General features: G+C 37.6%; 1 protein-coding gene across 2 annotated transcripts in view; it reads left to right on the forward strand.

Moving 5' to 3' along the window:
* The window catches only part of PPP2R5E (protein phosphatase 2, regulatory subunit B', epsilon isoform), a 66928-nt gene that overhangs the window by 35663 nt on the left and 18757 nt on the right, over nt 1-12508 (forward strand). For both annotated transcript variants that reach the window (XM_010000673.1, XM_010000674.1), the window contains exon 2: nt 2765-2961. In XM_010000673.1, coding sequence (XP_009998975.1) covers nt 2765-2961 — 197 coding nt within the window. The remainder of the gene's footprint in view (nt 1-2764; nt 2962-12508) is intronic.

Here is a 12508-nt window from a genome sequence, read left to right on the forward strand (position 1 = left end):
GTGAATGGTAACTTGCTCAATAAAGAAAGGCAGATGTGACCAGAACAACTGGGTTGTGGGGTTTTATTTTGTAGGGCCTTGGATTTTTGTGCTGTTGCTTGTGGGTTTTTTTGGTTGGTTGTTTTTGTTTGTTTGGAGTTTTTCCTATAGTTTGCATGGCTTAATGATGTCCTAATGCTGGCCTGAAATTGATGTAGTGTTTTTGAGTGGTTTTTCTTGAGAAGAACTTAATTATATTTTTCATTTTGTTCCCACACCCCCAGATACTTAACTAGAGGAAAAAAGAAAACAAACTTTTATTAGTTATTTTAATGCTTTAGTCATTTTTTAATTTCTATTTAATACTGACCCTAGTTTAAAATCAGTGCAATCATGAGTCATTTGAGTCTGGTTGTAACTTGTGCTGAATTGTATCTTAATGGATTCCCATTTGATTTCAGCCTGTGTTTTTGTTTGACCAGGATATCTTTGTTGGCCAAACTGAATGCGTGCCAGCCGGGTAGAACAACACAACCAAAACCCCATTATGCTCTTGTAACATCACAGATTATGTGTTTCCATGTTCTATGGGGGTTTACAGATAGCATAAGAAGGAGTGAAAGAATTAAACATGATACTCTTGAAAAGAAATCAATTGCACTTCATATATAAATCTCCTTTTTTTGTTTTTCTGAGCTTGTATTTACAGTCTATCTTGTGGAATAAATTGTTTAATCAATGAATTGTTGCCTGCTTGCTAATAACAGTGAATTCTGAAGTCCAGTCTCCTTTGTTGTGTTACTTGAAGGCAGGTATTCAAGAAAGAAGTCAATACCTTGCTTCCCCAAAGACTCTTATGTCCTGTAAAGCTCTAACCTTAGAAATGTCGCTAATAGAAGTGATGAGTTTTATAATGGGTGGTGGCTAATGACTTTCTCTGAGTTCTTGGCTTACCTTAATTTTCAGCTGTGAGGCATCAGAACTTACGTGGCTACTGAAACAACTTTAGGGTGACCTGGTTTTGGGACCCTCAGTTTTCCAGAGGTCTTCAGAGGGGACTGTTGTCCTGTGTAGCTCTTCTTTTTGGGGTTCTGCAGGACGACAGATCAGTATAACCTGTAGGAATGTGGGGTGAATAATTACGGTGATATCAAGTGTGGTGGCATAACGATGTCACTTCTTTTCCCTCTTAATTTGCTTTGGACACAGCTGTTGTAGAGATTACCCAAGCTTAATTAGTATGAGATTGGTGTGTGAAGCTTGGTATCATCAATTGACTTTACCAAGATCTTGATTGTTCTTTGTGGGATGCACCATATTAGGTTTCTTAACCTGGTGAATCCTCTCATACTGCAATGCTCTAAGGACAACAATGTTGAATGAACTGTTGTACTTTACCTTGTCAGGTCAGAAAACAAATAGCATCTTTATTTCTGCTGCAATCCATATTTATTCTTTTCAGTGTGTAAGCGACATAGGGGGATGATGTGAAGTGCCTTGAGGTCCTTGCATCTCTATCAGTAATTTTTGAAACTGTGTATCTATATGATGACCTTGGAATATTTAAATAGGCTTTTTGAAGTTGAAATTAGTAACTATGTACATGGTTTTAATTAAAACAGATTCATGGTGCTTCATCCTTGAAACTACTATAAACTAATACCAACTTCCAGTGTTTACCAAGTATTCCTTAGCTTGACATACTCTTCTGTTAACAGCAAGAAGTTTTATCTGAGGTTGGCTTTTTACTAGTATGGCTAAGCTTTAAGAAATGAAAGTCTTTACTATTAATGTTTTGCTAGTTGAAATCAGAAAAAAAATTCATTTCTGTCTTGTCTTATGGCTTGCAAGGGTCATTCACTGGATTCTGGTGCTGACAGAGTATTTGTACCTTTAAAAAAAAAAAAGGGAGATCAGAGGAAGTGAAGTGCCCTCTAGTCTGAGGGTATACTTTAAGAGTAAAATGCATGTTTAATTTCTGCAACTTTCTGTTATTGTTAGCCTCTTGTGTATAGAACATTGAAGAAACTGGGCCTTCTGTGTGCTCTTTTGAGAAACGTAACAAACCACTAAGAAGTTGACAGGCCTCTTATTTCTTCATTAATTCTTTTATCTGCTGAGAATTAAGAAAACAGCAAAAGTAGTAATTAGAATATTCTGCTTACTTTATTGGTCAAGCACATACTGTTATTTTGTGTGAAAATGTTCCTGTTGATACCTGTTATGTGTTCATAGTACAGCAAAAAATCCCCGCTGTGTTTAAGTCAATTTGATTTTGCTATGGAAAGTTTCAACATGGGGGTAATGATTGAATCTGAGAACTTGTGTGCAGAATTATAGTCTTGCTGTGTTTTCATATACATATTCATGTATATTCATATACAGTTATAAATGACACAGTGTTTTTACAAATATAAATTACTCAACCTTGATTTGTTTGACAGTTCTTTCATCCTTCTTTGGAGTGTAAGTTAACAATGGTGAGTGTCAGCCTCCAGTGAATGCAGTGGTGTATTGTAGAACTAAGCCTTGAATGCTGTTGTATTTGCATTCTCCACTTCAACCTGGACTTAGTTGGTGAACTTTATTTTCATAATAGCAGGTGATGATTAAATTGCTTCTACAACATGTTGTTGAAGATCTCAAACACACAATAGTAATACAGTTCCTGTAAGGGGGTTGTTTGTTAATCTGAGCTCTGTTTTACAAAAACTGTATGAATGCTGCTTTCCTTTGAAATTGATCTTCAGCCACACTCACAAAGATTTCCTTTCTTGTTTCATAGACGTTCCATCTTCAGAGCAGCCTGAACTGTTCCTAAAGAAACTTCAACAGTGCTGTGTAATTTTTGACTTCATGGACACGCTTTCAGACCTTAAAATGAAAGAATACAAGCGCTCCACTCTTAATGAACTGGTGGACTACATTACAATAAGCAGAGGCTGTTTGACAGAGCAGACTTACCCTGAAGTAGTTAGAATGGTGAGTTCCTTCTTTCTCATGGTCTGTTTAAATCCACTTGCAATTCCAGTTACACATTGTGGGTGAAATTGAACCCTGGAGTAGGTGGATTAAATGAGGCCTTTTGTTTTCATTTTCTGCTAGATATTACTTGGGGATAATTCTCCAAAGCCAAAAATATTAAGTTTTATATGTGCTTAATTTAAGTCAAGTAAATGATGGTTATCCTAGTGTCACAAGTATATGAAAGGAAACCTGTATTGTTTCCTGATGAAGAAAGCCAGAAGCAGTAAAATCAGAGTCCCTCATATTTCCCCTCACCTACCTGCCCTCTCCCCCATATTGTAAATAATGAATAATTTCTGCAAGTTTTGTCTCTTTCTTTGGACTTGAACCAAGTTCTTAAATGTGTACTTTAGGCAGAGACAGCTTAAAGTGTGCACAGATAATGATTTTTAAATAAGAAATGCTAAAAATGTTGTATAGAATCAGTGTGAAAATTTCCTGGTTGTATTATGCAGATTCATAGCAGTGAGATTAGGGTGAGCAAGATTAGTCAACAATAAAGCCATACCTTGTATATATAAATTGTCAAATAATAATCTTTTCAATGTAAAAATGGAAACAGTACCAGATGCTAGCTGTATGGTTCATTGTGATTGGCAAAACCAATCACTGCTTTAAAATGTTTATTCTATACCTACCATACAGAACCCTTATAATCTGTTATCTAAATGAAAAGGCAATTAGTTAAATACAGATCTGGTGATTCTGGTTTTGTAATGGCACTATGTGATGATGCACTCCACTGGCTATGTGTTGTAAGAAAAAAAACACCAATAGGTTTTACATTGCATTATGTATGTTCCATATTTCTTTTCTGACACACAGATACATGCTGTGTTGCTTGTCTCTGATATTTTATAAATAGCTATAAATTGTCACAGAATCATCAAGCAGTAAATAGTGAAGGAAAATAAACAGCATTAAGGTTCTGTGGAAGAATCTTTCTATGGCTTCTTTGTGTGTATGTACTGTCAGAAAACCTGTAATTATGTGATCAGATTCTTCCCCTTCTCCCCCACTCTCTCCTTCCTGAACTGGACCAATCTTCTGAATGAGCTGCTTTTCATTCTGTTGTGTTATTTGTTCAGTGTGTAATATTATGTACCATTCAAATACCTGTTTGAATACAGAATTACTAGTTCTTTGCTAAATTCTTCTGCTGGTTCTGCATTGTATTATCTAAAAGGTTTGCAAATGTTAACTTAATCTTACTTGTTCCCCTTGTGATGAACAAATTGTATCATACCCTTTGTATAGACAGAACACTGATGCACAGGTAACTTCATAAAATTGAGTACTTTTTCTGTTAGTAGAAGATGCCTCCAAACTCACCTCCTTGAGAGAACCTGGGATTTTTTTTAGCATTTCTATTAGGGAGATTTGATTTTCATGTTGACTTTGGTTACAGTTGTTTACTGCAGCAACATTTGTAAAATGAAGACTTCTCGAGTTAGTGTTGTCTTAAGTTGGGCCCTAAAAAGCAAGAAGAATTTGGTTTGTAACTGCTCATGAAGTTCAATTGGAATAATAAATCATAAGCTATGATGCAGTCTGAAGTTAAACTGTAGAAGAGATGCAAAACCCCTTTGCTAGCACATCCCTGCAGTCACTTCTATTGATTCACAAAACTGTTTTTACCTTAAGGAAATGATGCATTGCCTAAATAGTTTTAAAAGCATTGTTTTAAATAATTTGCTGAAATACAGTCTGTAGCTACAGTATGGAACAGTCACTGGGATTAAAGAAACAGTGTGAATTTTTCCAGTGAATTTTATAGATATTTGCTAATTGAGTTTCAGGAAGTCCAGTTTCAGATTAGCTCATTTTTTATGGATAGCATTTTGATCTTCTTTTCTCCTGTACTTCCCTGATCCTTTCATTGTACTGTGCACTTGTGCATCTTTGTTCTGCCTTGCATTTGAACTCCAGCACTGAACTCAAGCTACATTTTCTCTTCCATGCCAAGGTACTTAAGCAGGGGAGACTTGAGAAGGATATTTTCAAGTCCTGTACCTGGCTACTCAGTGGCCCCTGACTGCCGAAACCTGGATTTTTTTTACAAATAAAAAGATGCCTGAGTCACTAGGGAACTGGCCATTCTTAAAGAATTTCCCAAGAAGTGGTCATTTTTAATTTTTGCATGAAAGTCTTCCCTGCCACAGACACCTGTGCTTTGATAAAGGTGTAAGCTATTGGAAAGTGTCGAAACTGGAAAGCTGGCAGATCCTAGTTGTGCCTATGGCAACCAGCAGTGCTCTTAGTGCATGTCCTCTTAGAAAAACCCGTGGTTGTATTCCATGTGAGCAGGATGCTGAGCTCTGCTATTGAGTACATGTGAGTGAATGCACGACAAAAGGAGTGTTCCTACTAAACCACATCATCAGGGCTCCTGTGCATTGCAGGTATTTTGTGTTTTTAGATAGGCTATCTGGTAAAAGTGCTATTTTTCTCCTCATCTTTGCCTATGCTTGGGGCTGTTCAGCCTGGAGAAGAGAAGGCTGTGGGGAAACCTTAGAGCAGCCTTCCAGTACCTGAAGGGGGACTACAGGAAAGCTAAGGAGGGGCTTTTCACCAGACAGGGCAGTGATAGGACAAGGGATAATGGTTTTAAACTGGAAGAGAGGAGATTTAGGTTAGACATCAGGAAGAAATTCTTCACCATGAGGGCAATAAGGCACTGGAATAGGTTGTCAAGGGAGGTTGTGGAAGCCCCCTCCCTGGAGGTGTTGAAGGCCAGGTTGGATGAGGCTTGTGCAGCCTGGTCTAGTGTGAGGTGTCCCTGCTCATAGCAGGGAGGTTGGAACCTGATGATCTTTAAAGTCTCTTCCAACCTCAGCCATTCTGTGATTCCATAAAAGCAAGATGTCTTCATCACTTTAAATGCAATTATACAGACCCTGGAGGGAAAGACAGGGCTGCTATTATTAGATAAAATATTTCTTGAGCACGTATTGCCTGGTGAAAAGATATCATTAGTCACTTTGTGCTAAAGCATCACATTTGGTGTAACTTGTTCTTTGTGGTAAGTGCATGTTCTTGTTTCACACAGAACTGTGCTCATAGTTGCATACTGAGACGTGCTTCTTGAGTGCAACTGCCACTTTTATCTGCTTTTGAGGATTTTCGTCTAAATCTCCAATGGTGTTCACAAAGGAGCTGTCAAGTTGACAATCTCTGACCTGTCATGATAGTGAAGAAAACAGCAATGTCTGTCTCTTGACCAAATTAGTGTCCCCATTGACTGCCTGCCACACTTGTCACCCAGGTGTTTTGATTGAAAGATCAGTGTCTTAACACCAATCAAAATAGAGCCCAAGAGTTCTTTGTCCTTTTGGAAAGTCTCCTCCCGGTTATGTTTATTGCTTATGAATCCAGGAATTGCTATTTCTTGCTTGGCCCTTTGAGCTGCTGTGATTTGGAGGTGAAGCAAAGTAAACAGCTGACAAAGAAGGAAGCTGTTGTGTGAGTTTTAACATTGTTTAAGAGCAGAAGAAAAGGCTCACCAAGATGCAGTTGATACAAAAAAAGTTACTAATACTTACAAAGTTTAATTGCTAAAGTGCTTTCTTACCTTAATTATCTATAATGCCGAAAATGTGATATCTGTGGAAGAGCCTTTTCTTGCTTCAAAGATTTATGACATAGTGTATATTACTATTCTCTGTTCATGGCCTAAAAGTAGTTTGGCTTTTCAGATAGTAGTACAGGAAAAAAGTTGCCTATAAGATTCTTCAGAAAGTGATATTTTTAAATACTTCTAAAATGTGGTGGTGTTATGATATAAAGGTTTGAAAAAGGAACTTGTGGTAGCTAGTGTAACAGCTCCTGGATATTTTTATTGCCAGTCAGCCTAAATTTATGCCATCAAAACCTTAATGCCTACTTGTAATGTCACATTTTCATCTTACTCTCTTGCGTATGTGTTAAGATGTTGTATATAGTGAAGTGTGAAATGACTTGGCTATCTGTCAACTGGTGTGCATGTCCTTCTTGTAACCACAGAATACAGAAGTTTTTGGCATGTTACTGGTTACTTAATAAAATAAAATTGAATTTACTAATGGCCATCAAAGCAAGCTTGCGGGGCCTTGTCACTGTCATCAGTGTCAGTTGATGGGAGTAATAGTTTGGATTTGAGTTAATGGCCATAAGCTGGACAGATTTATTCAGGAGGGTATTGCTCAGTGCAACTGCTTCCCCTGCAGCTTGATGGGTTGCTCAGCTGGGCATGTAACATTTTTTAGAATTAGGCTCGTCTTAGGAAAAAAGGCCCTTGCCAATTAAACCACACTCTGCTTAGAAGGAAATGCCAGTAATAGGACTTTATGAGCCAATAATTGACACTTAATCTAAAATTTGTCCTGTCTGAGCAAAATGTGGAGGCTTAAACTAATGATGCTGACTTTGTTGGTAGATTAAGCAGTGGTAGTTGAATGAAATAAATGTTTGTTATTATCTGTGGTATCCTAAAGGGTATATGTAGTAGAGCTTTTTGTGTTTTCTGGGTATTAAGACATAGATTGAGGAAACTAATTTCTTTCATTTTAAAAATTGGCTAGGAAAAATGGACAAGCTGTTAAACTGAGAAATCTGGATGAACCTTGTTGTTAATGAGCAACATTTCAGCTCTCCTACTTGCTTCTTCAAAAATTGTAAACCCAACCCCTGACATATACTGTGATGTTTATGCAACATCTCCAGATGGCTGCCAGCACATAAGAGATGGCTAATGAAACTTTTTTGGGATGTACCTTTTAGAGAGGATTAGTATTACTTTGTTCTCTTTTAAGTGCAGCAGTGCCACTGGCCTCCTGTTGTCATCCTTATCTTTTCTATAATGATGAATCAAGTAAAATAAAAGTGTAATAATCCCTGTAGCCAAAATGAAACCGTGTTGAATGTCTTGTGGCTCAGAGCTGTGTTGAGCAATACAGTGAAAGAAACTTTGTTAAATGAATACTCAAAGAAATGCCAAAAATTGTATTTGAAAGGTCAGATTCTGATTTTTATTTTTCTTTCTTTTTTCTTCTCTTCTTTCTACTGACATAAATCCAGAGGGATTGTATTCCTTCTGCTGCAGGTTTGTCTCAACAGATGTGAAGGCTGAGTCTGATCAGAGTTTGTTTGTGACAGACCTGTTAAACATAAAGAATATCTTGTTAAGCCATGAATTTTTTAGCACGTTAAGGAACCTATTTTTAGGTCGTTTGCTAGCTGTTAGACTTTATAGTCATTATGAATTTATTTATTTTCTATAGCTTTAGCAATAGCTTATGACTAAGTACGCCACCCTGCGTGCTGAATGTTCATCCTGTTTAGAATTTTTCATGTTAAAATGTTCTTGGAATGAGATTTTTATGCAAGTGTACCTATAGTTAGTTTTACTTTTTATTTAACAAAAACCCTGGGCAAATTTTCCTGCTGGTTCTTGCATTAGATTCTAAAACATAATACTGAATGTCATTTTGAGTTTAAAAGAAATATAGTCTTGCAAGAATTTACAATGTCTCTTGTCTAATATGAATTTTATATTACTTGAGGAATTCTGTATAACTTTAGGAATTAATCTTAAACTCAACTTGAATCAGTAGAAGTTGGATAGATAGTTTTGAAACCATCTGAAATGCTGAAAGGAAGGTGCAGTGTCTTCTTACTCCCAAAATGGATTTCAATTAAAAATTGTCATGTAGTTGCAGCCGTGATGGAGCAAGCATGTTATCAAAGTTGTTGTTTTTGTTTTTTTTTTAAAAAAAAAGAGAAAAATCACATAGTAGTTTACATTCTGATCTTGCTTCTTTAATGTGAGTTTTTTCAATTCTGTAGAAGCAAGAAAAGAATCTAACTTGCCTGCATTGCTACCAAATTCTTCTGTTTTTTCTTAATCACATTTTTTGTACAGCTATTTGTACAAAACCCACAATGCTTATTAAAAGCAGAGGCTCTGGTCTTCTGTACTTCTCTCAAAACATAAGTTGGAGGCAGCTCCTCTTACAGTTGTTGTCCCTAATAATTTTTCCTGACAGTGTGTAATTACATTTACCTGGATCCATTATTCCTCCTGTTACTTACACAGACCCTTCATTTATCAGGTTTATCTGCATAATTGTACAGTGACTAACTGAAAAGCAAAGAAATAAACTGGAAAAACATTTTTGTTCCAAGAATTAATTGTGGTGACTGCAGATTCGGTTTATTGGGGGTTTGATTTGTTTGGGATTTTTTTTTTTCTTTTTTTTTACAGAGGAGTGTAAAACTCCTCCACCCCTGTTTCGGCTGTGTCATCATCTCAAATACCTTCTGAACATTGTGTCTGTAGATAAAAACAATGTCAATCTTCTGGGAGATTGTTTTCTCAGGTTATGAATTTTTTGTTTTGTTCTTTGGTTTGCAGTCAGAGACAGTGTGAGCTTTGTAATGCTGTCAAGACTTGAAGTTTATGTGTTCACAGAATCTTAGGGGTTGGAAGGGACCTCAAAACATCCATCTAGTCCAACCCCCCTGCCAGAGCAGGATCACCCAGAGCACATCACACAGGAACGGGTCTTGGTGGGTTTTGAATGTCTCCAGCGAAGGAGACTCCACAGCCTCTCTGGGCAGCCTGTTCCAGTGCTCTGTCACTCTCACAGTAAAGTTTTTCCTTATGTTTACGTGGAACCTCTTATGTTCCAGTTTGTACCCATTGCCCCTTGTCCTATCATTGGGCATCAATGAAAAAAGCCTGACTTGTGTTGGCAGGCTTTCACTTGTTCTGGTGCCTGCTCTAGAGTTGAGGGGCTTTTTCTGCTAATACTATGCTTTAATTGGTCAAGATATTTGAGTTACTGGTATGATTTTTTTAGATTGTATTGTATAGAATTAGCTGGGCACACATTTAGTTCCTGTTCAAATGGATCCTCTTAGACCATAGTTACATGGAGATAGTGATGAAGAGAGTTGTTACTAGTAGGATACCCTGTTATGGTTCAGGTCTAGGTGACTTAAAGTGGAATTTTAGAGCTCTGGTTTGCAGCAGTGAGAAGATGTACCCCGGGCTGGGTCTGTGCTGGCACCTCTGGCTTGGATTGTGAGTGGGCTCTCTAGATGAATCTTCTTGCTGCACTTTGATGCTTGCCATAAAGAAGCCTTTGAGTTTGTGAATTTGATTCCTTTAAGACAAAAGATCTACTCCAGGAATGTACCTAATGCTTTCCAACTAACTAATGGGCTTCAGTGCAAGAGATCATGAGAAACTCCTCCCTCCAAACATACATACTGTGGTCATTGGGTAACTGAGCACCACCAGCTCTTTTCTGCTACAGGCTTGCTCCTATTGCACTTCTCTGCCAACAGAAGCATAGCCTTAGGATCTCAATTTTGCCACTTGCTCATCTGTATGGGTGGAAGCTGCTATCACTGCTGAGGTGGGTGATGGTAAGCAAACAAGTTTAGGAGCCCTCATCTAGACCTAAATTCTTGCAGGTTACTGATTGAATTTTTGGAAGACTTAAAGGTAAAGATGAGAAGGACTGTTTCGCCCCCTGCCTTGTGATCTGGATTGTTGACTGTTCTCAGTCCAACACAGTTCAATTTATTGTAGCCAAGCCAAAAGTAATGCCACTGGGGAAAAAAAAGACATACAATATTAATCCCTGGAAGACTTTATTCGTGCGAGCACTCATGCAGAAAAGGACCCATCATTGTATCTTGACTATCTTAATATGAGTTTCAGATACAGTGCAGTGTTCAAACAAGTGGATGTTGATAGAAACAAATGGCAGCATAGAGAAGAAAAGTGGGAGGTGGTCTGGCTTTTTAAACATACCCCAGTGCACTTGTGCACAGGTGGGAGCTCAAAGGAAGGAAGCAAAAATAATCACAGGATTAAAACCAAAGAAGACAATGACTGCCGGGATTCAGAAGCTCTGTCTTTCCATTTAGCAGCACAAAGGTTGAGAAGTGTCATGTCAATATAAAAATATCTGTCAATAGATACATACTGCATATGCAAATATATATACAGATGTAAAAAAGATCTGATGTTTTAATGAGAACCAACAGGGAATCAGGCAAATTCAACCTTGAAATCAGAAGCAGTGCTGCAGTTAACTTAGTAGTAAAACTTCAGGGAGGAGAGAGCTGATGTAATCATAATATTTTAAGATAAAATTAGACATTTTGTTTGGTAAGATACACTTTAGCCAGGCTTCTGGGAACAATTCAGTGGGTTATATAGAGACATTATAGCTGAGTGACTGCAGTATTCACTTCAGACTTTAAAAGATGTCAGTCCATAAACAACATTTAAAAAATCCACATATGCAGATACATTTCAGAAGAACAAGTGCAGTGGCTGTTCCAGGGGCCGTTATTTTCTCCCAGTTAGCATGGCTTCATGTTATGGCTTAGTTACATTTTATTGTTATAGTATGTGGTTAATACGCACAGTATTTCTAGTAAGCGTGGTATGTGCATTGATACTCAGTTGCAATTTCATATATACATGGTGTTTGTTCGGATGGTTCCACACACTGGTAGTAGAAGAACAGGTGTTCCCTGTGAGCTAATTGGGTCTTCATTTAGCCTGTTTTATATAGCTAATGTAGTTAAGCTTCCCTGCATGTATGTTTGTTTTCATTTCAGGCTCCATTCAGGAAAACTATTACTGATGAAAATCTTTGTTTCAAACAGCACAGAGTAGGAGTACTAAGCTGAAATCGAATTTGTGAGATGTCTTTGTTATGGTGTCATAATTTTTGTAGCATTCCAGCGAGGGACAAAGAGTGGACTTGTCAAAACATTTATTCCTGACTTCAGATTTAAGCTATTTAGTACTTTCTGTTCTAAAAGTTATTTCAGGTATAAATGTAGTGATAAAATCAGAGCTTTCTTGAAGTTTTTTACTTATAAGTGTATATTCATAGTTTTGTAGTTCTGGATTGCCAGGTACCAGTCATGAGATCTGTTCAGAACTTGCAGCTCATTGTGGGACCATCAGAGCAACCATCCCTATTTTTTTATTTTTTATTTTTAATGAATTGACAGTGATCTGTAATAACCTGAAAAAGCTTTTTTTTTGGTCTTGCTTCTAGCTGAAGTTGTACCTGACAGATGTACTGACATGGAGGGAGCTTAAGAGGTGTCTGGGCATCTCCCAGTTTAAAAATCATTTAGACATTTCCAGTTTGATCTTGGAAATTTTAGATCTAATGCCAGTAGGTAGATTTTACTGATTTCTTAAATTGGTTTCGGGAACTTGGGTGTTCGAATTCTGCAGAATGGGGAAGCAGTGATGTACTTTCCAACACCCCATTTAGCGTGTGCTCTGAAAGGGGCAGTCGCAGAGGACAGCATGCAGATGTCTTTGAGGACACGAGATTGGTCGTGATACAACTTTATAGATAGTAGAGTTCTGGCGTGCTTTGCAAAAGTATTGTCTGGGCTTGGAGGTGTTCCTAATCCATGGAAGGCAGAAGTCAGTATTGATCAATAGTCATTTACAATGAGTAGGGGAAAGGAGTTGTCA

Source organism: Chaetura pelagica, unplaced genomic scaffold (assembly GCF_000747805.2).
Source record: "Chaetura pelagica isolate M959 unplaced genomic scaffold, ChaPel_1.0 scaffold36, whole genome shotgun sequence".
Taxonomy (NCBI): domain Eukaryota; kingdom Metazoa; phylum Chordata; class Aves; order Apodiformes; family Apodidae; genus Chaetura; species Chaetura pelagica.